The sequence below is a fragment of the Anopheles nili genome, chromosome X, assembly GCF_943737925.1.
Source record: "Anopheles nili chromosome X, idAnoNiliSN_F5_01, whole genome shotgun sequence".
Lineage (NCBI taxonomy): Eukaryota > Metazoa > Arthropoda > Insecta > Diptera > Culicidae > Anopheles > Anopheles nili.
The window spans coordinates 7691198-7719061 of record NC_071293.1 but is presented as its reverse complement, the minus strand read 5'-3'; the positions used below and the strand labels follow the sequence as shown (position 1 = coordinate 7719061).

At 46.7% G+C, this 27864-nt stretch overlaps 1 protein-coding gene across 1 annotated transcript; it reads right to left on the bottom strand.

Moving 5' to 3' along the window:
* Nucleotides 1-1903: 1903 nt before the first annotated feature.
* On the bottom strand, nucleotides 1904-25815 carry LOC128728610 (kinesin-like protein Klp10A). The gene is made up of 10 exons (XM_053822238.1): nucleotides 25767-25815; nucleotides 13027-13226; nucleotides 10415-10462; nucleotides 9441-9654; nucleotides 4838-4944; nucleotides 4242-4765; nucleotides 3923-4169; nucleotides 3194-3844; nucleotides 2954-3128; nucleotides 1904-2106 (listed from the first exon to the last, which is right to left on the bottom strand). The coding sequence occupies exons 1-10, from the start codon at nucleotides 25813-25815 to the stop codon at nucleotides 1964-1966; spliced, it is 2358 nt and encodes a 785-aa protein (XP_053678213.1). The 3' UTR covers nucleotides 1904-1963.
* Between the last annotated feature and the right edge of the window lie 2049 nt (nucleotides 25816-27864).

The window sequence follows — 27864 nt, the reverse complement described above, 5'->3', positions numbered from 1 at the left end:
ATAATAATTATCGATATAATAATAATAATACAACAATTGAAGTTTTAATGATAAAATTAATTACAAATAGCATGATAAAATAGTTTTGCGGGATTTGGTGCGCTCGTACGCTTTACCAGCCTTTGGGGGATTTGTTATTATTTTTCCACCTCTATTTCGACATCAGTTTTGCCCTCACGTATCTATCAAAGACACTTTTCATACCTCTGAGCTGTGGTCGAGATGTGATGAGGCGTTATCTGAAACAAAAGGGTGTACTACTTTGCACCGTCGCCATTCCCGATGTGCTGTAGCGTGAGCGGGAAATTAATTTTAAGGGAAACTCGAGTCAGGAATGGAATCCTCGGGGACCATCTTCTACAAGTCGATCCAGATCCTGCCATACGCTGATGGCATAGACCATCATTGGTTTGCGGCTCTCGTGATGATAAACGAGACAAAAACCAAAATGATGGTGGCACCGTCAGCGGCCCTGCTAACAAATACTAATTCAAATCTAGGCAGAGATGAAGGGTGAGCGAAATTTTGAAGTCGTAAAAAAACTTCACCTATCTTGGGTCAAAAATTAGTACAATTGCGCGCGAGGGTGCTGGCGGGACCTATATAAAACATTCATATTTCCAGTACATCCAGTATATATACGCCTCTGAGACATGGACCTTGTCCTAAGCTGCCGAAACCCTCTTAGTTGCGTTCGAGAGGACGATGTTCCGATAGATTTTTGGCCCCGTATGTGTGGAAGGACAATAGCCTATACAATGATGAGCTCTATGAACTATACGATACTTTCGTACAGCGAATCAGACTCACTAGGCTCCAGTGGGCTGGTCACGTCATTAGAATGGCACCGGACGACCCAGCCCTTAAAGTCCTGGTAGCGCTAAACTGAGATGGAGTGATGGCGTGAATACGTCCGCGAAAAAGGCCGGGATTAGAGATTGATAGGCCTAGACCGCTAAGCAGTTGTAGCGCCTGATAAGTAAAAAAGGACATCTTCCGCGAGTCAGACGGTAAGAGAGATCTAACTCCCTGATACTAGTCGAAGCTTATGGGAAAGGAAAAAAATACACAGTCGAAACCGGTTCGCTGCGAAATAATACTACTCACAATACTGCCCAGGGCGTGAAGCAAAAGGATGGCTGATGGGCGAAAAGATGCAAAAACACGATGTACACTACGCGTGCGTGTGCTTGTTTAGGTTAGGTTCTAGTGCTTGATAAACGCCTCAAAAATATTTAAAAAAAAATCTAAAAATGCATATCCCTGCTTCAAGTGACATGGCGGGCCGCACGTGTTGAAAATGGAAAGGAAAATCTCATAAATTGGGAATGTTTTGCCCTGACGTTCGCTTTACTGGCTTTACTCCCACGGGAATGTGACACAACGATAATCCGTTCCGGTTCGTTCAGCAAGTTTAGCCGGACGACCTGGCGGGATACCGTCGACTAGAATGTCACACAACGCACTCGTTGGGCCTTTTAATGATACGGGGTTCTACTGATGCGCCCGTTTGTCTGTCTTTTTACGCAACGATATTGGCCTGCCATGATGCCGTTACTACTTTTCACGATTGGTTGTCCTCGGGCCGCAAAGGATGAGGACCACCAGACCAGCGTGGTGTGTGGGAAGAGGGAATGAAGGAGAAGGACGAGGAAGAGCGGCTACATACAAGGAACGTGGATCGTAATCAAAACTTTTTGTTGTTGTTCAACACCTTGAGTGCGGCGCCACCCAAAAGAGGGTGTCGGCAAATTTCGCAGGAAGCCATTTCACCCACTATTGGGTGACGACAAAAACGCTTGATTTTGAAAACGCAATTGGAATATTTAGAACAACATATTATTCGAATAAGAAAGAGCGCAAGGAAAGCCAAGAATTTATCACAACCCCTAAAAACGCTTGGCAGTCAAGGTATTAAGAAGAGAAAAGGTTTGAACTCATTTCTGTAAGTGCATCAACGGTTCTACTTGCGATGGTTCGTTTTGGTTGATTGCGAAACCATCTCCTCTTGTGCCAGCTTGGTACGGAACTCGGACATCAAATCCTTGATAGAGTTGGCAATTTCGGCTAGTTGCGTGAACAGCTCCTCACCGCGTTTACAGTAGGCTAAAAAGAATAAGAAAACAGCGAAGAAATTAAAAGTGGTGCACTATTAAAAATAATAAAAACATCTAAATTTTAGTTACTAGACTTATCCATAATAAATCAAATTAGATTATTGCATTAACATTAAATATTGTTTTCCTTTCAGCCGATTTAAATATTTAAATCGATTTCAGCCGATACATTTTGAAAATATAAATAATAAATTGAAATTATCATTAATCTTAGGGCGAAAATACTGTAATGACTTTCTATTTATAAATTCACTGTACTCTATTCACTGTAATCTTCGATAGATCAAAATGTAAGTTCAATTTCAATTCTTTTTCAATAACCATAAGACCAAAATGGAAGGAAATTTATAAACCTACTTGTCGACCTAATAACCAATACGATCAATATTCGTAATACTCAAAAATGTATTAATGTTTTGTACCTTCATATATTAAGAAAATAATATATGAAAGATACTATATGAAATAATATTAAAAATATAATTTTGTTTACTACGTATAAGATTACATCGTAGGCTGGATTCTTTGAAGTCGAGTTATTTCTTAAGGAAAAAATATTATATTAAGCTATTATAGAAAAAGCCTATATGAAAAAAAGTTAATATACAATTGAGTTTACTACATATCGCTTTAGCTTTGACGATTCGATACAATTGAATCGAGATATTCTGAATAAGAAACGCTTTATACAACTATATTATAAAGAATGTTGATAACCATATTCAATCTTTTGTCTAAATGAAACTACAATAGAAAGCAGTCAGCAGCAGAGATGATTTTTCAAGACCATCAACACAAATCTATAGATAATCAACCGAATAACAACTACCGCTTACCATCCTGATCGTAGTCCACCAGATTCGAGAGGTTGTACAGCTCCTTTGCCTCGGGTACGAACTTTTCCAAAAATTCGATCATCCGCTGATGATTGTCGAGAACCTCTTCTTCCTTCTGCTGCAGATCCGATATGGCCGTGTGCTGATTGTACATCTCCATCGACATTTCGTGTTCCTACAAGTGTGCGTGCGTGTTACGTGAGTGATGTCCTCACAGTAAAAAAAAAGACCTAAGCTTACGTTAAGCGACCGCAGCTGGGCTAGATCGTTCCGATTGCTGATGCCACCGTTATTAACCGGCTCATCGCTCTCCATCGGTTCCTCCTCGTCGATCCGCTCGTTCACGGACAGTTCCTTCGCACGGTGCGCATAACGCAGCGTGTTGAGCGTGTGCTCGCAGGACGTCATACCAGGCGCAATCATCGCTATCATGCACGTCCGGATGTTCTCCCCGATGAAGGAATCGCGCAGCACGTGCGTCAGGATGCTGCTACGGAACGGCAGATAGTTCTGGCGCCCGAGCGCTCGGATGCACTCCTTCAGGGCCAGCAGCGATTTATTGATCTCCGAGCTTTCCATGCGCGTGCGCCGATCCTCCGAGGATGTGTCCGCACCCCGCTCGTTGCCGGCGAGATCGATGAACGAGAACTTGCCGTGCACCTTGCTCGTGCCGCGGACCCGCAGCGTCAGCGAGAAGATGGCATGCGAGCGGGACGAGTTTGTGTTGGCCGCCGTCTGGCCGGATGTTCGGATGGTGTTACCACTACTGATAAGCGCCAGGACCTCCTCGACTGAGTCCATCTCTTTCTCCGTCAAACCAACGAGTTGCACCTGTTTCTTGCCGTCTTCCAGCACGCGTATCTTGCGCTTGTTTGATAGCAGATCGAACACCTGCACGAGGTAGAATGGGAGCGGATAAGGAGTGTCGTTATCGATTGCAAGGTCCTACCCGAAGGGACATCCACCTACCTTGCCACTGTAAATTTCAAAAAAGCTAGCTGATACCACCAGGTTCAGCGAGGCGTACTTCGGGCTGCGTAGATGCTCGAATATGTCCTTAGCCGCCTGTGCGTAAATTCCACTCTTGCTGTCCTGGGTGCGCCCGTTGAAGCTGCCACCCATCGTGTGCGTCTTGCCAGAACCAGTCTGACCATATGCGAAGCAGGTTGCCATGGCCCCTTCGAAAACGGACTGTACCAACGGTTTGGCGGTGTAGCTGTAAGAACAGAGACGAATCCGTAGTTAAGAGAGGGATCCAAACCAACAAACCCGGCTAAGGGTAGCTTACGTGTAAACCGTCTCGTTTGTGCACGTATCGTCAAAGGTGTAATCAAATCGGAACTTCTGATTGTCGAGATACTTCGTGAGGTCGACCTTCGTCTTCGGTTCATGCACAATCAGCGTGTTCTTGTTCGGCACGCAAATCACGTCAATCTCCTTGCGCATGAGCTCTTTCTGGCTGAGTGGCCGCTTCCGGACACACACCGTGATCTGATGCAGCTCGACCGGTTGCCCATCCAGCGGGCGGAAGTCGATCGTGTTCTGGTACTCGCGGATCATGTTAACGAACTCCCAGTTCGGGTTGCCCCCGTCCTGGTTCATGAGGGCGTTCTTCTTTTCGCGCATCACCTTGAACTTGTCGCGCTGCTTGATGCGGTTCTCCTCCATGATGCCAACCGTAACGACGCAGGATGACCGGCGTGGTATGGAACCGGCAACTGCATTGTTGGCGTTCGAGCTCACCTGCGAGGCAGATTGATTTTGCTGCTGCTGTTGCTGCTGCATGTTGTTGACTGTCAGTCGTGTCAGAGCCTGCAAAAAGTGTCATATACATTAGAGTGTTGTGAGGCTGGTTTTTTTCCCCGCCAAGAATTGAGGGCTTACCTTCTGTTGTGCTCGAGACTCGAATGGTTGATCTGCCGCTGGTTTATTTGTGGCTATCGAAGGGCGCCCAGCCTGATTGTTGTAATTGACGATAGTGTTCCGGGCAGCTGAAAATTAAAGGGAAACGAAAAAAATCTTTTTGAAAATGGAAGAGCTTCTCAACGTGTACCACATTTTTATTAAAAGCAAAAGAAAGGAAAAAAAAACCTTTTACATAAGGCAGAGAAAATGGTTCGATACAGCATTTTAACGGTACTTGAGATATTTTTGTTTTTAAATGCTTCCTGCTCTTTTTGTTTTATCCAACCATGCTCATAAGACCGCATACTGGAAAACCGTTCACATTGACCTACTGTACAAAGCGTTACCAGTTGGAAGTGAAAGAACCAAATGTTTCCTAAGAAAAAAAAGCACTGAGCATGTCCCGTTTAAGTGAAAATTAAAAAAAAGGCCATCCAAACCCGTAACCCCATTTGTCACCAAGTTAACGCTCCAAAAAAGCCGACCCAGCGAAAACCAGAACGGGCCCAGAAACGCAACCGCAGAACATCGCAGCAACACCCACGTCGGGGCAGAAGAACTGGTTTTCCAACGGCGCAAGACGCCAGCTGCAGGATGCTGGATGTATAATGCTCAGGTCGCGCGAAAGGGAGAAATTGAAAAAAGGCACCCTCGGTCCGGTAAAAATAACGGGTACGTCCCGAGGTGTTCCGAAAGGAGCTCGGCCTAAGAAAAAAGCAAACAAGCAGCTACACCCAATTAGCTGATAAGGCTGACAGGTTGCCGTAAATCGCTCTCACCTCCGCACCCGGGAAGGATGTCTTTAGGTCACGGAACCACGGGTGAAACGCGTTCCCCACGCCCATGTGGCCCTCCGACCTTAGGTGGGATTTTTGGTCGTTTTCTTTATATAGATATGCTTTTTTTTTATGATACATCTCCCAAGCCCGGTGAGCCCTACATATAGTGGCTCCGACCACAAGCTTTCTACAGCGAGCTGTCTGGAGCATCGGGTTCGTCGTCTGCCGCCAGTCTAAGCTGCACGAGAGAAATCTCCTAATGTGCTACCGAGTTGCCTGCATTCTAGTGACCACTTTCATCGCTCCGGAACAGCGGGAATTGATTTGGGACGAATAGAAAATCCACGACGAAAGAGAGAGGGACGAGACAGAGACAAAAAAACACACATCCCCAAGAGCGCACAAAGAACCGTTACACCGATGCGACGGAAAACCGGGCAAGAACCTGGCGTGGCCAAAGGTTGGGAAAAAAAAGGGGGAACAAACGGCACGAAGGAAGCCTCGCAACATCGAGGTGAGGTGGGTTCCCGAAAACTAAAAAGGTGGTAAACCAGTTTGGTTGCCACTTTCTTCGGTGACGCCCGCCGCGAAAAAGTGTATAAATGATAGTGGGGAAGCGATTTTGGGCGTCAGACAACGCGAAGCGACTCGCGGGACGCAACAGAGTGAGAACCTTGCGCACGGTGTGTTGTGGTGATCGGTGTTCTGTTCGGTGTGCTGAGGTTAGTAGGTCGATCTTGAGAGATTCACGCTCGTTCTAGAGGTTTTGCTCGAGATCTAACCCATCGAAACGGAACGCAAGTGCAGTTCAGTTGCGAAACGTGCTCTAGCGAACCTCCCAATCAAACTTCAAAGTGCCTCGAGAAGCTATGGAACGCCCCGTGATGCTGGCATTGGTCGCAATCGTCCTGGTGGCGATGGGTGGTGCTCGAGTGCGAGCAGATGCTGAACCAGATGTGTCGGTGCAAACGGTTAGCGTTCCTCCGACGACTCCGAGTCCAACGGATCCGTACAACTTTAACAGTAAGTACACGCTGTCGGTACATCAATGTTGTACCTACTTTGCTCATAAACGACCCTACCTACAGAGGAGAAAGTGGATAAGTTCTTCAGCGTGCTTAAGACCCAACTACCCTGTGGTTACCCGATGTTCGGCATTCCATCGCTCGTGCCTCTGAAGCTGAGCTACTCCCTAAAGACGTCGTTCGATCTGCTGACACTAAAGAAGTAAGTGCTCTTGGTTCTGTCCGACACTACAAAACACTCACCGCCCGTTTTTGGTCAATGACAAATAAAAAATAGATTTAGCGTTGTGGTGTCCAACATCACCGTGTACGGGTTAGATGATTTCGAGTGGGATCCAACACGGCTGCGTTTCAGCCGTACTAAGGCTACTGCGACGCTCAACTTAGCGAATGTGACGGTGTTCGCGCACACGTCCCTAAACGGTGCCAATGGGACGTCCTTCCTGGAGCTACACAATGTGACGCTTCGGATGGACGCGGAGTACGAGGAGAGTGACGACCTGCTGTATGTCACCGAACTCGGTGGTTCTATGTTGTTCGAGGACGCGAAGGTAAGGAAAAACCTCCTGAGATGTGTTTCAGGAAGCCCATCGGGTGGAAACCTAACCCCAACGCGTCTGTTCTTGCCCAGGTGAAGATCGCATCACTCTTCCCCAAGAGCAGCAAGCTGAGCAAGATCTGGAACAAAGCCATCGGGAAGTCGCTTCCCATCCTCGCGGAGCTGTTCAACAACGGCAAGCTGAAGGTGGAGTACCTGAGCCGGCTGTTGAACGGTGCCAAGTTCTACGCGATCAACACCATGAACAACGCGCTCAACTCGCACAGCCTCAACTTCGATCGGTTGATTGAGAGCGTGAACAAGTTTGCCGATCGCTCTGCTGACTCGCTGATGTGTGAAAGCACCACCACGGCACCAGTCACGGCCACGACCACAACCACGGCTTCGACCACGACAACAACGACCGCGGCCAGCGAAGAACCCGTGGCATGAGCAACCATCAGAGCTGTTTTCAACAGAGTAGTGTCTTAGGATAAGAAAGGGTCAATCGTTCAACACCCAACATAGGTCGGTTAATAAAGTATTCGCATTCAACAATGATTCGCTTTTCACGCAGCTCCAATGTGAACGGAAAGAGGCCATCAAAGCCTTAGATGGAGCTGACACTAGGACTCTCTCTTAATCAATCTCAAAAAAACAGACAGCCTTCCATCGTTCAACCATTGCTACAGAGTGCAGAGTGTGCGTCATTCGTAACGTTTCCCAGCATTTATTGGTGTGTCAATTTCTAACACCCTGTGTCCAGATAGCTTGCCTTCTTCAGCCTCGATACACACCGTCCTGTAGTTGATCAAATTTCACAAAAGGACACCTTCCGACACATCACTGTATTAACGTGTATTGAATGGATTGTAGCTTCCTTTTTTTTTAGACACCTGCAACAACACCTCATGGAACGCGTCCTAGTAAACCTAAACCAGCAGCACCAGAAGGCTATCGTGAGGCCAACAACCGACCCACCAAGGCGTCACGAAACATTAAATCGTCCGTAAAATTGGAACCATTCCCCAGGGCCTATCTAATCAACTGCTGCATCAACTGCGCTGTACGAATCGATCACAATCACCGTCTCGAACTCGGTATGACTCAACACACTGGCGAAGGAGCAGATTCAATTCCCGCGCATACATGCATCAGCAATTTTCCGGCCATCCTTTACCCTTATCACTCGTCCCGGGAGCCCTCTACACACTTCTCTGTCTTTCTTTTTCTCTCTCTCTCTCGGGTGGCGCGACCAAAAGGCGTCCTCTACTCCTGCCGATGATTCCGCAACTACTGGCCAGTTGGTACCATCGCACAGGGCACAAAACAACGCTGGCTCTCTCTAATCGTATGCCCACCCACCGGGCGAGATCCTTCCAACGTCATGCGCGTGTCCTGACAGGATGTGGTTTCGGTTTTGTGCCTTCGAAAGTCATTTATGTTTCATCGCTTTCCACACCAAACCAGAACCGATTGACATCCGTTCCGTGGGTGTTTGTGGTGAAGCTCACCACGAACGCAATCTGCACCACACAACGAAGCACCGACCGATTATGACCAGGCCTTTCTTCATAGGGGCCCCCTTTCGTGCAGGACCTCTAAGGTCCTTTGTGGCGTGTCCTGCCAATGTCAGCGAGCCATATGTGGTGGAGTGAACAATGCAGCCCGAGACAATTATGGTGGCTCACGTCATTAGTATTCCAATGTTGCCTACCCTGCGTGTCCTTTGTCACGGCGACTTTTCCCCTTTCCCTGATATCCTTTTTTTTTCTCCTTCATTTATAATAATCACGGTGGGGTTTTTTTCTTCTTCTTTTACTACACGCTCTCTCGCTCTTTCACTCATTACTAACTGCTTCGATCGTTGGCTAACAACTAGAGCTCGTGCAGTAGTCGAAGATATCACACGATATTTGCTCTCACGCCCTAATGAAGTTTAACATGCTCTTTGTGAACGTGTGTGTGTTTGCGTCTAATATCCTGCCGCCTTTTTTACGAGCCGTGAGCAATTTTCCACCACCGATTAGGGGAGACCCAGCATTTCAATGTACGTCTCTCTCTCCATTGTCGAGCCTCTTTTTCTGTGTTGCGGTTCCGGTCGCCTAGCATTAGTCAGGACGAAAATGGGGTCAGCAGACCGGCAGGACCATCGATCAACCATCGTGCTCGTGTTGCAACACCGCTTAAGCCAAAGGTCAAGTTTGTGTGCGTCCGCTAGAAAAAAAAAGGTACGTTACCTTTGGCGTTGGTGCGAACGGTTGCCCCCAGCTGCTGCTGCTGCTGCTGTTGCTGTTGTTGCTGCTCGGCAGCACGGGCCGGTTGCTGGCCGGCCGTGTTGTTCACCCGGTTTAGGGCGGACGATACCGGACCCATCGGTTGCGTCACGTTTTTGGCCGATTCCGCTCGTTGCGCCATGATGTTGTGGAATCGGATCGCCGCTTGCGTTGCATTCTGTCGGTTTGCATGTTCAGATCCGGTGAAGGGGGGGTTGATGGGAGTGGCCAGATTGATTGTGTGATCCAGCGGTTGTGGTTCCGGAAGGGGCATCCAAAAAAAAAAGAGGAAGATAAAAAAAAGAGAGCATTATTAATGATGAAATGGGGCGCAAATGGAAAGTCACAACCCGCAGGAAATGGATCTCCTTCTGTCTCTTGAACACTGCCGGGGTGGCGGAAGTGCAACACACGAGACGACGGGAAGTGTGCACGTGTGTGTGTGTGTGTTTGGGTGTGTAGTAGAAATTTTGTGCGGAAAGCTAGCACGGGTGCAAAAATTCAAGCGAGCCAGAAATGAATGCTCGAAATACATCTAAATAAGCCAACACGAAACCGAAACGAGACGAGCAGAAAGAGATGAAACCAAACAGGAACAGAAAAGTACGAAACATAAACACCTTTAATGCACCCAAGTGTAGCTAGATAAGAAAAGAGGAACGCAAAAACTAAAACCATAATACAAGAAAAACCAACCAGAGAGCATAAAAAAAAGGAGAGCAACACAACGAGTGAACGAACGGAAGCTGCAGCAGTACGGTGCGGGAACGAAAGCGGTGTGTGGTGTGAACGGGACACTGGGAGGAGAGTTTCCAGGGTGGCACAGACATACACACACACATATATATATCACACAAAAAAGGGTGGCAGTGTGATGCGGGAAGCAAGCAGAACAGAAAGGTGATTAATGCAAGATGATGATTTTGCGAGCCGCCTACCGTTTGTTCTGGCTGGGAGTCCTCTTCGTCTTCGATGGAACTCGATCGCTAAATACCGGGGGATTTGGTTTGAGTGAGGGTTTTGAGGTTAGGTTTCGGGAAAAGGGGTTTTTTTTAGCGCGCAAATCAAAATTTGTTTGAGCAAATCCAACACGGATGGAGAGGTTCGTATACAGCGGGGGTTTTTTTGTTGATTTAAGCATGTTAGCGCATTTTTTTTTTCGTAGTGCACAGACGGGTGGAAACAGCGAGGGAAAGAAAGATCATGGAAGAGAGAGAGAAAGAGAAAAACAACGGAATATTGTGGTTAATTACATGTTAGAACGCACGAACGGGAGACAGGGGACGATAAATCTGAGGACAATCGATCACGAAGGTTTCCCAACAGCTGTCATCACACTTTAATCGACATCATTTCCCTGGCACCTTCAACGGTGCGTGTCTGTGTGTGGATAAAAATAAATCCTTGTTCAGGTGTCAACTGTGGCTGATAATAGAGCTAGAACATACTTTAGTGAGTTCCTTTTTCAGTCTTCATGAAGATATTATTAAGTACTTTAACGAATAAGTAACATTCCTTCTACTTTCAGCAACAGGGACTGGGAATCAGAATCAGGTTCCGGATTCGTAAGTGATAAACAAATCCGTTCTGCACGAATATTCCCGCTAGAAGATATCTTTGAGGCTTTCTTTGAGGTGCTAATATCGAAGATAACCTTCGTGGTGTTGGTAACATCTGGCCGATTCACAGGCACACATGACCCAGATTCCAGTGGTCTGATTGTTCGAGTTTTCCCTATTGATTTTGCCACGCTTATTAATTCAATTGACCCATCAATAATCGAGCATACACCACAAGTCATTATTAAGACTCATACATTTTTAAACTATAGATTCGGCGCATAGTTTGAAACAATTTGAATCTGATGGTATTGGTGCTTTGGATCGTGTTGAAGGTCTTATAGCAGTGGAGTTCATGTACATAAGTATGCATTTTAAGTTTATATTTGCTCCTTATTCAACATTGGAGGGAATGTCTAAAAGGACTTCAAAAAGTGACAAATGTCGCTTTTAAATCGTAGATCTTCTCCATTATCCCACTTTCACGGTACCTTAACTACTTCCACGCCATCATTCCGGGACTCCTTCACCGTTCCACCACCACGATCGTTGTTGTTGGCGTCCTTGCGCCTGTTCGGAGGCCCACGCCGAAGGACACATTCAGCCAACGGTCGATCCGGTTCGACTAAATTAATTTCAAAATAAATCGGAACCATCTCCACTCAGACGCGCGCACGAGCGAAATCAAAGAAAAAGATCACCCTCTTTCCCGCCAACAAAGGATAACGATCACTAGCCACCGGAAGAGGATGCGCTATTTTGCTTTCCCACCACGTGTGGTTCCGTTCGATACCGTACACTCACTGTGAAGCAGCGGATGTGCACAACCGAGTCCTAGTCGGGTGAGTTTTTCCCTTCTATCTGCTGCCGACCGGTGATTCGCACACACCGTGCCGTCGCTATGGTGTTTGGTTGCGTTTTTTCGGCAGTTTGTTGAAAAACAACCCTCCCTCAAAGGGAAAACGCACACCCGCACAAGGGAGGAGCGGCGAAAATGCAAAGGCCTTTAGCCAATGCTTCAACAAAAGCCTACACACCAAGCATCCTGGAGCAGGAGCAGGATACCTTAGCTACGCCTGTGCGACAGTGCAGGTGGTTGTTGTTTTGGTAACGGAAGTTCCGCGCAGGAACAACTGCTAAACTGGCTTGTAATGGTGATGATTGAGGACGTGCGGTGTTCGCTCTTTTTAGGTCCTTTTTTTGAAGGGAATCAATACGGTGGTCGGGGGTCGTTTATTTTCCGACAATTTGCGACGTGCAAAGATAAAGCCGCTCGCAGTTTGGTTCCACCGTACGCTGTGGAGTCTTCCTTTGGTTCCGTGGTGTATTGTGAATTTAGAATTCGTCCACAACTAGCGTCCACATGATGGACACAAATTGGACACACAATATTGAGGAGGTTGTTCTGAACGTTCCCGTTAAACCTCGTCGGAATGCTTTTGAGGTCACGATCGTTGAATAGAGGCACCAATGTGAGGTACCAGTGCCATTGTCAGAAGCGTTATCCTTGTTCCAAAAAATCCAGACATGGTGCTGGAGTGTCTGCTACTGCGAAATCTTTCTTTACATTCGTCGATTGTGACCTTGCTGAGGAAGTTAATTTAGTTGCAGGAAATAGAGTTGACTCTCCTGTTAGCAGGTGTTCTAGCACTTTAGACCCTCTCAGAGAGAAATCAAAGTGAAATCCAACAGGTATGTGATAGTGAATTAGAAAAACGTGTTGGAAATCGAAAGAAACTCTCACTTAATTCTTCAACTGCTCACTCCTCATTCGATCGTTACTTCAACCAACCTACCAGCCGTACTAACGCCGACATTTTGCACCAAAAAAGATGCGAAAAGAAGGTCGAAAAACCCTTCCCCGAAGGGAGGAAGTCAATCCGCTAATCAATACAGCAAACCCCACCAAATTAGGGCATAACGAAACAACATGGCCGCGCGGAAAACGATCGGCCTGTTTTTTTTTTCTCCCCCCCAGCGGGTTTACTTACACGGGCCAAGTTAGCCGGGGCAGGTGTATCCTTGCGCATCTCGTCATCCATCGCCGCCGGTGGCATTCCGGTCTTGTTCAGCTCGAGCAGGGTGTCGAGTTCGATCTCCTTGCCCTTCGATTCACCTCGTTCGTACCATTCCACCGTGACGGAACGTGTCACCTCGTGGAACCGCGACACCATCGCCGAGTGAACGCGACCTGTGGACGTGAGAAAGAGAGAGAACAGATAAAACATCCCTTAAACAAGGCGAAATACGGTGAAAGGATACGCGATTTCCTCTTAGCAAACAAAAAATGACGCAAATCAGGCAATAAAACATTTACACTTTTTCCCTCGCGAACAGGACACGCAGGATGTGTGAGCTTCCACCGGTTGCTGTGGTGGAGGAGCAGGTTTCGCCATCTGGCGGCTCGTTCCGGCAACTGCTGGTGGTGGGTTTGATCGCTTTTTAGTATCATTTTCCCGCCGCCGGCTTGACGATGAGCGCCCAAAAAGGGTCCCGAGGCGTTTCTTTAACCACAGCATGACACCAAATACGTCACAACACACACACACACTACAGAGGACACACACGCAGGCACACACAACTACCACGGGGAGTTTTGGAGTTCAAATGTGGTTCTTTAGTACGTTGTTTGCCCAACGCTTCCGGTGCAGCTACTGACGGGTTGTGACTCGCAACATCACCAAAACTCGCGGGTTGTCTCTCGTTCGCGCGCGTGTGTGTTTGTGTGTGTATGCGAGAGATTCACACACGCACGCACGTACACACACACAGACGGGCAATGAAACGACCCCCAGAGATGACACAAATGGGCAATGATCCGCGCGATCGACCGATTCAAACTGCAATATGTGTCTCCCGTTTTTTTTCCACGCGGTTCACGTGATCGACGTGTGTGTGTGCCTGTGTGTGTGTGTGTGTGTGGGTGACATTCACCCCGAAACGGTGCTGATGCTGCGCGCTTCTGGCGTTTATTTTTCCGTCCACTCTTCCCGTCCGTTGCGCACCGACGAATGACGACGACTGGACGACAGGATCGTTGAGGGTCCTTTTTCCCAGGACGAGCGCCCTTCAGCGAACGGACTGCACGACACAGACAACACGCACCCTCCGTGCCTGCTTTTTTTTTTTTGTTTAGAAGGGTGGGTTGAAGCGGTTAAGGACCTCTCTCTCGCCGTGTCGAAGTAAAAACTCCACCACCCAAAGGCATCGCTTTTCCACCACGCGTTCGCGTTTTGTTCCCCCCTTTGCCTGGTCGTCCTTGGTGATGATTTGTATAGGTTTATCGGAGGGCCATGGGGGGGGGAGGGTTTGAGAGGGGGCAGGGTTTATAGTTTATGGTTCCGTTCTCGACCTTCCACCAGGCCACCGAATCCGCGCGTTTCCTACATCGCTCGTCGCCATTTAACGTCGTGAATTCCTTTTCCGGTGCAGTGGAGTAACAATCGTTATTTATTTTACTTCCCTCCCTTAACCCACCGAGGGGTTGCTTCCTCAGAAACACAAAAAAACCCTTTTAAGGGCTGTGCTGGTGTAAACGGGAGGTCATTTGCTCTCTCTCTCTGTCGCTCTTGTCTTGTCTATTTGGGGTTTTGTTTTCGTGCAATTATTATTCGCGATATCTCGCCTGTTACAAGCTTTTCACGGGCACCGCACCCACCTCCCCCCCCTTCCTCAAGGGCTAAAGTGAGGTGAGGTTTTGTTCATTTTTCACTTCGTGCGGCTTTCTTCAAACCCAGCGGCTTCCATAAAAGCTAACCTCACATTCGCACTCACCCACCGCTTTAATTTACCTTTCACTCACTCGCTCATGGGCGGTATTATTTCCCCTATTTGGCAGAGTGCCTCCTCAACCTTTTCCTCCCGCCCCCCCCCACCCAGCCTTCACCACCACCTCTTCTAGACGGCCCCATTTCCAGGCCCAATATTTGATCAATATTTCACAACGAAACGCGCATTTTTCGGTCGCTTCCGTGGGCGATTAGGACAGTGGGAGGGAAAAAGCGGTGCAACGAAAGCCCGCCGTGGGGTGAGGGGAGGTTTCCCTGCAGCTTTCCACGGCCACGTGTAGTGTGTGTGTGTTATTTTTTTGTTTCGTTCACCTTCTTCCGAATGCTTTTTTTATGAAAGCCACAAACGAAGAGGGCTTCCCCAGAAGAAAGAAACATTTAAAGAGAGAGAGAGAGAAAGAGAGAGTGATCGCGATCGACGGAAATGAAGAATTTATGGAGCACTGTTTACGATCTCGCATTATAAATTCTAATTAATAACGATCCGGGTTAAGGTTAGATTGCTTTTGGCTTGAGCTAGAAAAAAAACTAACGCCTCACATTTTCGAGCTTCAAACACCGATGTGCACCCACGATGTGTGCACAAAGCACAATAGGGGTTATTGGAAATGGATTTGAGAGAAAAAAAAAACATTTAAACTTTTCCAGCCCACCCCGAGGGGGCGTTGGGAAAATGAATTTCCCCGGTCACCAACAGCCGGTTGATTTGCGCTCAGAAAAGTTGTGGAAATGTAACCAAATTAGTCATCCAGCGTACGAAAGGGTCCACCCAACAGGGTCATCGTGCTGAAGGGCTACACAAACACGGCACAGCACGCAACGGAAATGCGATAAGCATCGAAGAAAACCCTTTTGAGATAATGAACGCACAGCAATGTGTTAGTCGCGTACCCGCGGTCGATAAGGCGCATGGAAGTGAGTACACACACGCACACACACATAAAGAGAACTCTCTCCCTTCCTCCTCCCCTTGTTGTATGCATTTTGGTGCAATGCTGCAGCCATTTTTCATTCGATTCAATATTAAACTAAGCCCAAGGACGATTAATTCACACGACGCTCCGAGACCGTGGAGTTTTTCGTTGAGGTCACCATCCTCAGAGATCCGCGAGATCCTCAACCCGAGAAGGAGTTCGTTTTCCTCTTCCAACCCCCCCCCCCACCTCCTTCTCCCTCCCACCCACCCATCAACCCTTGCATCGAAAGGCGGCCCTTAGAAGTGACGACCTTGCGTCCGTTAGAGTTATGCGACCTCTGAGGGGGGGGGGGACGAGAGAAGGGAAGGGTAGAGGAGGGAGTGGGAGCGGAGGGGGGGGTGTCCGGTTGCAGTTGCGCAGAGGACCATGGAAGGCCTATTTTTGGGCTCGCGACAATATCGCGTCCAAAACGGGCGGTTATAAGGGGAGAAGAGAGGGGTGAGACACACACCGATTTTACATGACCTCCTCCAACCCCCCCACCCCCCACCACATATACACATGTATGTGTGCTTTTATAAGTATTATCAGCAGCGGTGCAATTTGTGCACGGTGCAGCAAAAGTGCATCCGGATTGCGTGCATGTTTGATGGCTGAGGGTGGAAGGTGGCAGGGGGAAGGGGGGTGGAAAGGATGGAAGGGAAGGAGAGGGCGACACACGAAAGCGCTAGAATTGCATTATCGCTTATGGGCTCTTTGTGTTGGCAAAAGGGGTATCGGTTACGGACACGAGCCAAGAGCAGATTGTGAGCAGAAAAAAAAAAGCGTGCTTTATTGGAAGTTTTTCACGTTTGAGATGTTTCTGATATCAAATGTAACGCGATCGGTGCATACACCTTGAGTGAACAAGGTCTACTGTTGTGGGAATGAGTATTTTTGCGAGCATAAAAGCTCTCTTTGTCTACGAATATTTCCATTATCGAAGAAGAGGAATTTATACATTTGAACTAGTTTTAATTAATTACGTCCCACAGAGTCTGTTTTATTGATTTTAAGCAATTATAACGGTTGAAATGTCAATAATGCGATGATTTGAGGTGTTATATCAATTATGACTCATTAACCTATGAAGCTATTTAATGTAAATTAGCTTTAAATGAACGGTGTGTACCTTAAACAACTCTTCTCGGAAAAATAATGTACATACAGTACATATTGAAGATTAATGCTAATACTGAACAAAATATAAAGAAATTTAATATCATAACAGACACCTAATATGATTTCAAAAAGTTCGAATCGAATGCATGATTTCTTCCTCACATTAAATGCATAAATTAAACAGTCTGCTCAAAAGCAGTTGTGTTTGATTAATATTTGCTTGAAAAACTCCCTTACATGAGTAAAGCCCGGTTTTATATGCACGAAAATATGGCATTTTAAAATTATTTCTAATATTAACAGAGACACAGTTCAATTAAGCTGATAAAAAATGATTTTTCAACTACCAATTGCTAATAATTCAACACCAGAAAAGGTGTACGATTCTTCCATTTGTTATGTACTAAATTATTTTAACAGGTTTAAAAATCAAAACCGGATTGTGAACGTTTCATAAAGGATCATAAAAATTACGATCTGTACAAACGAATGCAATGAATATCGACTGAATAATAATGCAGAATTTTAGAGCTATCAATATAAAAAGGCATTACTTGTCTGCATGTATTTAACATTTTTAATAGCTTCATAATTCATTTATTTACTGAAGGCTTCAAAGCTGCAATACGCTCTTCGATTATATTTTTATTGCACTTAGTTTAAAGCTCATTAAATAAACAGGATAATAACTGTCTAAATCAATGGACTGTGGGACGTTTCATTCCTCCATAATGCAGCTGCATATTAATAATAAAACTAAGTGAAAAATAAATCACTCCTCTGCGCCCAGCTTGCAGGTTGTTCATCCCTGACTCACAAAGGTTTTAATGGTATAAAAAAATAAAGCTCCTTTCCGTTCAAACGAACGACGTCTCAGGAAAGCCCCCCTTTTTCGTGGGGACCTTTTCTTTCTTTTACCCAACGTCATCTCCCCTCAACGCAAAGGGCTACAACACACACCAGCAGGGAAGGGACAGCCGTTGTTACCTTGCACGAAGCGGCTCATGTTCCGTCGTCGCGCAGGGTCACGGTCACGATGGAGAGATGCCCAATCATGGTAACTGGTTCGGACTTTGTGGAAGGCACGACCGACGTTCAATGGCGCAGTCCCTCAATGACATCATCTCGGTTGCATTTCCGTGGCCGCAAACACACACACATGCGCTGGTCGGGTTGGTCGGGGTTAAAAGAAAGCAAAGGCGTTTCGTCCTGACCCGTGACAGAGGGCTTTTTTCCCGCTGTCTTTGAGTGAGAGCTTAATATTTTACAACCCATCAAAAACCGCGGGTGGTTGTAAATTTTAAACTCACCAATATGGAGCGGCACACTTAACCTTCGCACAGGTACGTGCATCTATTACCGATATGCAATAAAAACCAGGCCACCCCTGAAATGGGTGATAAATTTTAACTAAATTAGCAAAAACGGTTCCCGTGGCCGACAGACATCCCGCGCGTCCTGGCACTCGTTAGCTCGATTAAAATAAAAAGACGGACCGTAAAAACTGTCCACCCTTACGGTTCAATTTAACGATGTAACTATTCTCGGTCGGTTTTGTGTAATTTGCGACGTGATGAGTTACGACGCACACACGGGTGTTAGAAAGACTTGGGCGGCGATTGGCAACGAACCTGACGCGCCATTTGCATATTGGGGAGTTTTTTTTTTTAACCAGCCTACTTGTGTCCTTCTCGAAGGAGCAGTTTTGCTGGCGAAGCGTTTACATCATTGCTATTTTCAGCATTTTCACTCGCTTGTGCGTTGCAGCAACACCTGGTGCTGGAACTTTTCTTTTTCATCTGGTTGGAATTGAAGCGTGAAATTAATTTATATTGATAAAAAAAGAACGCCTTCTTTGGTTTTAACTGGGAATTTATAAAAGGGAAGTGGCTGCAATTTTGTATGCAACGATTTTTTGAGCTTAAAATGCTATGGAAGGGTTATTAGAACCACCATTGAAAGTGTATAATGACTCATTGATTAATTGATATTTTCTTTAATTCTAAACAAAAATTCAAGACAAGACCATTAGCATTGGCATGAGTTGTTTGGTGAGCTGATTAAGGTTCATTGAGTTTGTTATAATTCCCTTCAAGCAAAACTAATTGGCAGCCTTGATTGTCTTGAATAAATTAAAATCTTCTTTCCAAAAATTACTCTGATCTCAAAGAAAAGCGTTCTTATACACCCAAAAATACTGTTTTTTTTTAAAATAAGTAATCAAATTAACATATAAAGGTTTTATTTGAACGAAAGATCCATCATGTCCAACGATCAGCACAACATTTGAGCAACTTTTTATGGTGAAATTTGATTTAATGACTCATCAAAACTGTTATCAAATTTCATCTCAGCATAGTTTTTGCACGGCAAATTTCGAGCAATACCGGCAGCAGCTTCTGGCGATTGTCAACACCTATCAAAGCGCTAACACGAAAAGAAAACGACCCTAACGGCATAATGGCGGCAAAAAAAAGAGGGAAATAATACCAAACCCAAGACGATGCCTTGCGAAACTCGATTTCCCACCTACGGGGAGTGTAATTGATTGTTTCATATCGAGCACTGGGAAAGCGTTCGACCGCGAAAAGGGGGTGGAAAACGGACGCTTTAAGCTCATCGCACCTGTGATCGATCTCTATCGCGCGTGGTTTTTTTTTCGCTCTCTTTCTCTCCCCCTATTTTCCCCTTCGCCGATCGTCGGTTTGTGTGACGGTGCGAAGGGCAGCAGGTCGCATGAAGAAGAAGAAGAAGAAGAAGGGGGAGGAGGAAACAAAAAGGGAAAATCGATCAAGGAAATGGCAGGGAGAAAGGAAAGATGGTGAGAAAAAAAAAACCAGCCCACACCAGCAGCTGATCCAGCCCGCTTGTTGAGGGGATTTTTTTTATATCTTCTCATCGCATTGGCAATTTTCGTAACAATTTCTAAGCAAAACATGAGTTGAAAAGGAATGGGAAAGAAAAAAGAAATAAATATATTTATATGAAAAAAAAAGACACATGGGGAAAACGAAGAAAACACATCCCCAGATCCGATTGCTTGGTGAGACGTTTCGGGAGGGACGAGGGACGTGAGGAGGGGGGTTGCTTGACCAGCAATGCATGGCGAGAAAAACCAGCGCGATGATGCCCACGTGGCTCAGTGTGTGTGTGAGTGTTTTTATGAGCAAGATTTTCCTTTCGTGTAGGTCCGCATTTCAACAACGTTGCGGCTGTGGAAAGCAAAAAAATTAAGCACGGCAAAGAGCGAGAGAGCGAGAGAGACACTGTTGAGGGAAAACACCACACACAGCAGCCGAGGCGCGAGTTGTCGGTGAACTTTCGAATAATTTGGTCTTGTTTGGTTGTTTGATGGATGGCTGGCATTGAAACATGGAAAATTTCTCCCCCTCCGGGTGAGTATGTATGAGCTTAGGAGCAAGAAAAAAGGTAAACCCCACAAGCTACCGGGGTGGAGGGGAAGGTGGGAAGGCGCGCGGTCAGGCAAATCTAGGCCTTTAACGAAGGGAAAACTGTCCCACAAAGCCGGCCCCAGGATCAGCCAAGCAAGCAAGCAATGGTAGAAGAAAAAAAAGAGTGTTAAAACTGTTAAAAACAAAATGCAAATCTTATCTCCAACCATCCGAAAGTGATTAGGTGACAGGAGGAGAGGAAAGGGAAGGAGGGGGGGGAGAGCGGGTTGTCGAAATTTTGCTCCACCATCGCGATAAGGTGCAGCGCCCCTGGATTAGTGCGCTTAATCAATCCAAGGTCCGAAGAGAAAAAGAAAGAAAGCAAAACCAAAACCCCCCGCTAAAGGCAATAAATTCTCGATGGGAAAAGGAAACGATAGGAAGCGTAAAAAAAAACGTTGAATAAAATATTGCACTTATGAGCACTTCGCCGGTTGTTCGATGCACTCTTCCCTCGGTGGGTTATCAGAAGCCAGCAAAATGTCAATAAAATGTGTGCAAATGTTTGAACAAAAGAGAAATGTGACATCACTCGCACACACACACGAGGGGGAGCCAGGTTCGTGATAGGGAATTTTAAACAAAACATTTCACAAAGCCGAGTAGAATCGCAACAAAGATTGCAGCAAAAAAAAGGGCCAGCATTATCAGAAAGAAAGGGCTTTGCTCTTTTCCTTTTTTTGCACGCATTCAAAGGATGAACCGTCACGAGATGACGTTTCCCACACACGCACGCACACGCACATGCACGCATGGTTACGTAAAGGCCAACATTCTCGGGGCTCGTAAAACGATCGTAAAAATGAATCTGGTTCCATAACCTCAAAAGTGAGGCAAAAAGAAAATGAAACATAAAAATGACCCCGTGGTTTATCCGGGGGAAGAAGAGGGGGGGGGGGGGCCCGTGATGAGTAATGGGGTTTGGCGAAAGCGAGAAAGCACATCCGCACACGCTCAGTTCACCTCCAAAAGGGCATCGAAACCGCGGCTCGTGAAATGAGTCATTGGAAACCCGAGAACAGACGGCGGGGAATGATCGAGCAGTCAATCCTGGAAGCGACACGTGCCTCTGTGTATGTGTGTTGAGGTAAAAAAAAAAGGGTGAGAGAAGGTTCATCCCGAAGGGGTTTGGGGTGTTTTATTTCTTCTCATTCGAGAAGACTCGCATTGTTTGACAGTTGTTGGACGTGTTTTGTTACGTAAAGCACCAAAGCACGATGAGTCGTTTTTTGGGTGATCGTACACCCAATCCGTGCACGCACACCAACGCGTTAATGGAGAGATCCCGCGATGGGTTTGTACTCGCGATCCCGATCGCGATCGTGCTCTCTACGCCATCCGGTGAACCTTCATCGCCGAAAACGGAAATGAACTCGCCAGAGCAACGATCGAGTGAGCGAGTGAGAGAGCGAGTGAGTGAAGCGCAACGATCGGGTGCCGGGCACGGGACACACTAATCGATGGCATGAACCCCGACGCACCAGAGTTCTTTCCAGTCGTTGGCCATCGACCACACCTGGAGTACAGAAGTACCGGTACAGGGGGGGGCATGATGGCGCCCGGAAAAGAAAAACCACCTGCACACACAAACGAGGATCGATCGCGCGCGCGCATCCCACCACGTGTGTGTGTGTGTGTGTGTGGGGAGGGTTGTGAACGTGGTGGTGGATCAACACGCCAACACGGGTGTGGGAGGCTCAACACCGAGCCAGTGGTTCTACCAACGCACGTCAGCGCCCTGTTTGTGCAGAATCAATATTTAAGCAGCGATCTCTTTCTGATGCGCAGCATCACCACCGGCTCTTGCTTTTAGTGGTGCGTCTCATATGGCTAGGTGGAAGCTGCACACCACTTGCACGGATCGCATCATCGTTTAGTGACGAAAAAAAAAGTTTTAGTCTTTGTTAAGGGTGAGATTCGAAACCCGGAACACGCACCTGTGACGCGGGCACGCTAATGACTCGGCCACGGAGCTTGATCGATGCGCGAGCGTTTAATACCCCTACATATATCCTCGTTCACGTCGGATACTGTGCTGCCTATAAAGGAAGCGTGAGTACCGTCACCAGGAAAGGCCGCGGGTTCGAGAAGAGAGACCTTACTTCTCGATTGTCCCCGATTGTTCTTCAATCACGCGACAAAGCGGGTTTATTGGAGGCGTCTTTTCGAGCCAAACTTCTTCTCAATCAAATAAACGCGTTCTAGGAGCACGCTGATTAAGCTTAACTTCCCATTTAAGGGAACGAGAAAACGGCATAATCTATCCTCTATGGTGATATGGCAAATATAGAAATAGAAAAATGACAAATAGAACAGTGAACGCAATGTTTACTTCCTCGTTAATTGGTTATAGTTTTCCATCGCGAACAAGCGCGATGAGCTCGCGCACAATTCCAACACTTCCAACCCGCGAAACCGTGGGTCGTGGAATTATGCGAAATAGGGAGAGAAAGAGAGAGGGAGAGAGAACATTGACGATAAAAAAAAATCCCCCAACGATAAAATACAAGCAAAAAAAAAGCCACTCCGATTCGATTCGATCCCGACAAAGAAAACCGCGTGCGTATACTGAAAAAGGTGGCCCTCCCCCCCCTCCCCCCCTCGTTCACCCCAGCACACCCCACCTTCCCCAGCAGCGCAAACGAAGGCGGGTATTTTGTGGCAGCACCGCGAGTTCCACCAAAATGCAGGGGCGTTCGTGTAATAATTTCTGCTCAACAGCATCGCGCGCCCTGCACGAGGCCACTAGAAAAAAAAGCCCGGCTGACCCAACACCACACACACCCGCGATCGTGCTTCTTCTCACATTTTTTTTTGCTTCATCTTTTTCTCTTTTGCTTAAGCTTGCCTCGCTGGTGACGACTTTTCGCGTGGGCATCCACACACACACGCGCGCGCTCGCACCTGGGCATGTGGTCGCGAAACCATCGGAAGTTAAGACTTCGAGAGCCCTTTCTGGCCACGGATATGCAGCAAGGGGCGCAAAGAAAGCCCTTGGTAGCGTCCCGAGGGGCGGACTTTAGTGGATTTTTCAGCCCACGCATGTGTAGATGCGGGGGGGGGGGAGGGGGAGTGGACCTCCATGATGGGAAAGAATGGGGGCTGTTTTATTTCTTTTTTCTTTTTTTTGCTCAAGGCGATCGAGTCCGTGGCATATCTCAGTGGGTTTTTAGGAAAAAAAAGGCCGGTGTGCTGGGAAATGGGCCAATTGGCGATTTGAGAGAAAAAAAAAAAGAAAAATCCACCAATGGAAGGGAAAAGCCAAATCTCGCTTAATAGATGCGAATGTGAACAAAAACACACGCACACGTGCAGGCAATCGCCGATGGGATGTTCCATCAAATTGGCTACCGGTGCTACGCCGGGCTGGGTTTTTGTTTTAATTTTCTGCACCAACAGCCAGCGACGAATGGACCGCGAGTGGTTTATATAACGAAAAAAGAAGGTAAAAGTGAAGCAATCCAAAGTGAGTGTCACACGAAAACGCAGAAAACCCAGGGTTGGTTTGATTAGGATTGCACAAATGCTGCTAAAAAGTATACCAGCTGGAATCTTGTTGGGTAAAAAATGACGCACACAGAAAAAAAACGGTAGACTAGCTCTAGAAAATGCAAGACAATAGGCTGTTTGCTGCAAAATGCAGAAGGTCGAGCTGGCGTCAGCGTGGAATCGCTCTTCTTGGCCATACGAATGACCTTCAGAAGAGGGGTTCGGAAGCATTTTCGTACCAGAGCCGTAAGGTGACACGTTGGAGAAAAGGAATGGTAGGTAAGAAGTCCTTAGAAATCACAAAGCAATAGTTGTACCGGATTTACAAATGGTTTTTGCAATAAGCTTGTAATAAAAGAAAAAAAAAAAACAAGATAATTCTTATAGCAAGGAGGTTTTCCAGCAAAGGATCAGTTCCAATAAGAATTTTCATTTGTTCAAGACACTGCAAAGGGATAATTTTCATGATTTCATGCGAAGCAGAACCTTGGGTTTTCTAATGCGCAAGTTGTGCCACAAAAAGAATATGAATCACTTAAAGTAAGACATATTAATTCGCCATTTGCTCCATCTTTGTTCTAATTATGAAACAAAGGATGAATGTTTTATTTCAAATTTAATACATTTGACCCATAAAAAACCCAGTTGGTTTTTCTGCGTGTTAAACTATCTTTTGTTAAGTCTTTTTGCTTCAAAACTAATCTGTTTCTTACTCTTTTAAATACTTAAGTATAATCTTTCACATCAATAAACCATGAATATGAATGTTTTAGCTCAAATTTAGCACATCAAAAGTCCCAGTTGAATTTTCCCGTGTGTTAAACTATCTATTGTTAAATCTTTTTGCCTCAAAACTACGTTTTTTCCTTACTTTTTCAAGTATGTGAGTATTATCATCTTTCCCATCAATAAATAGTTATTTTTTTTTACAGAACATTGACTAAAGAGAGCAAGAAAAGATGCAATTGTTGAGCAGAGACTCCTCTGACGATGTGGTTGTTGATAATAATGAGCAATATTAGGCTTTCTATGATGAGAAACGTTCTTCATCAGTAAAAACATCCGCATCTTTTTGCCTTCAAAACTAACGTGTTTTCGAGGACCTCTTAACCACAATAAACTATAGCAAATGACTTTCGATGCCCTCAAATGCTATCCTCACGATCCTTTCGAACATCCTGCAGCATAACGGCACACAGGATTTGTCATAAATCAATACAACCACACGAGATGAGCCGCTAGGCTTCACAAAAACCCAGCTACCGAAGGCCAACTGGCATCCGGTGTAAATCGTGAAGAGAAGCAAACCCAACCAACCAAGAACATATACACACACAGCCACGCAAGCAGATGGCGTCTCAGCTGCTTCGTTCGACTGGTGACATTACAAAAAAAAACACACTACCCCCCACACACACACACGTGCGGGGCCTTTTTCCAGCGGATGTCTTGGCATTTTCCGAGTCAGGTTCCTTCTTCACCACCAATACCAGCGCGCAAATGCACAAATTGCAGCGTGTATGCAACGCCGCGCAACATACTGCAACTTGTGCATTCCGGGTGTGTACACACACAAACACACACACACACGCGCGCGCGTGGGAAGCACGTGCGAAACGGTGTGTGGCAAAACGACCGAAAAGAGGCATTATACGGCAATGCACCTTTATATGCACTCTCCGCGATGCAGTTTGTTGCAGGCGGTGGTTTATTTTTAATACTTTTTCAAGCGCCGGATGCCTCCCTTTCCCTTTCCTGCTTTCCCCCCTGCGGCACCTCCCGTACCCGTACGTTGGTGTGTATTAATAGGGCACCCCAATGCACCGATGCACCGATGCACACCGGGGGCTGAGAAATGGCTGCACTAAAAACAAAAACAAAAATAACAACAAAACCCCCACCCTCTCCCTCTACACACACTTACCATCGCTGCGCTGGATGTTGACGATGCTGCCCTTCTCGAAGAACTCCATCCTGGGCTCGGGGACACGGGGGGGACGGGGGGACGGGGTGAAATCGGATGAAGCAAACTGGGTGGGGGGGAGGGTAGGTTGATTGCAAAACGGGGCGCTTTCTTCCCGCCAGTCAGTTCGTTCGGGCGTGTTGCACCTTACCCACACATGCACCACCCCCGTGGCAAGTATGCGTGCGTGTGTGCGTGCGTGTGTGTGATCGAATGAGATTGATCCTGCTGATTGATGCAGTTGCGCGAAATCGCAACCGTTGCTGCCAAAAACTGGGCCACGTTCAGTGGCAAACTCCGAAACAAAACAAACCAAAAACGAAAAAAAAGGATAACCAAACAAAACTGAACTGCACTTCCGGTGGTGGTGGTGGTGGTGGTGTGAGAGGTCGCGAAGGGGTGGCGTTTGCCGGTAGATAGAATTGTCCGTTTAACACTCGAACCTAACACCTCAACACGAAGAAGATGACCATATATGAGGCACACACACACACACACAAACGAAAAAAGGGCACGTCACACGACAGGACACACTTATGGGCTGGAGCGCGCACACACAAACCCACACGCACAAACACTTATGCACTCGTGTACGGCCGTGTTCGGCTTATTAGAGGTGTTCAAACTGAAATGAAAAAAGAAAAAGAAAGAGAGAGAGAGAGCGCACACACCGGCGCATAAGAAAATGTGAATAGAGGAAAACCCTTAGTGGGAAGTGGGCCCACGAAAAGCTTCGATTGGTGACGGGTAAACGTGACGTCACGAAGTGGAAATGTATACCTTGGAGACGAAAGCGGGAACATCTGTTTCGACCGCGCAACAACCCGAGCCCGATAATGCCAAACAGATTTCGGTGCGCAATGGAGTGCCGGATGTTGAGGTTAGTTTGTTTAGAAGTGAAATACATCGATGGGAAAGGTCTACCGTTGGTGCTAAGCTCGGACGAAAATCGAAGCAGCATTTGTTGGAACATTTTATAAACTAACCCTGGGTAGCTTGAACACTAAATAAACGCAAACGCGATGTGGTGTTTGCAGAACAATTCAACGATGCTTTTAACATTGAGTACATAAAATTGTACTAAATTTTACAGCACTTTATGTAGCGGTTTGAGAGCATAAAACAAGCCATTTCAAGGCAGTTGGTGGAACTGGATTGGCGCTTCGTTGATACAGGAATGGCCGGCCACACCGTTTGTAGCAAATTTTCCACCCTCAAAGAGATGGGGTTTTCTAGTTATTTTCCCTGCCAATTCCGTGACTGCCCCCGGGGGCCGTGATTTGCGCGAATGTGGCGCTTTTTTTATGCGGTAGATACAGCAAACCCGTGAAGCCATAGAGAATTGGCCAACGATGGCGACAGCTTAAGAGGAGTGAAAAGCAAAAAAAAAAACAGAAGAAAAACAAAATGAAATCCCGACGACCGGCATACCGATAAAGCTTCAAGCTGGCGTCGTTCGAAGCCGCAGGCAAAGCCCCTGGAAGAGCTTCGGTGCGGTTTTCTGCGAGGAAAAGCACCGATTGGAAGATTGTGCATCGTTTTTTTTTTGTTTTTGTCTTTTCTTTTCCTTCCCCACAAAGCAACCCTGGCTCGGTAAAGTAGCTCACAGTACGTTCACGGAGGGAAAATGGATACACACTCCGCTTCAACTCAGCAGCCATTGCAGACATCACAAGCCGATCGTAGTAGGTTACTCTCGGTATGTTCCGGGTGCGGTTGGCACCAACACCACACATACACCATCAGCCCGTGGAAAACCCCCCACCGTCGCGGGGTGTCGTTTTCGCACTTTTCCAATCGAACTTGCACATCCTTTTTCGGCTCCCGAAAATTGGTTCCCCACTTCGATGGTTCGCGAAGCTCACCGAGCCCTCCCCGGAATGTGGTCCATTTTTTGTTGCAACCCGCCACGGGCACGATGGCGGACGGAGAATGTTTTCACCGTGCGGAGCAGGGCCCATCCGGTCCGGTTCTAGTTCTAGACGCAGCCATAAGATGGCGAACGAACACTTACCGAGCAGGTGGGAGAACTTCCGTCTGGGCAGCTTTTGCGAGGAGG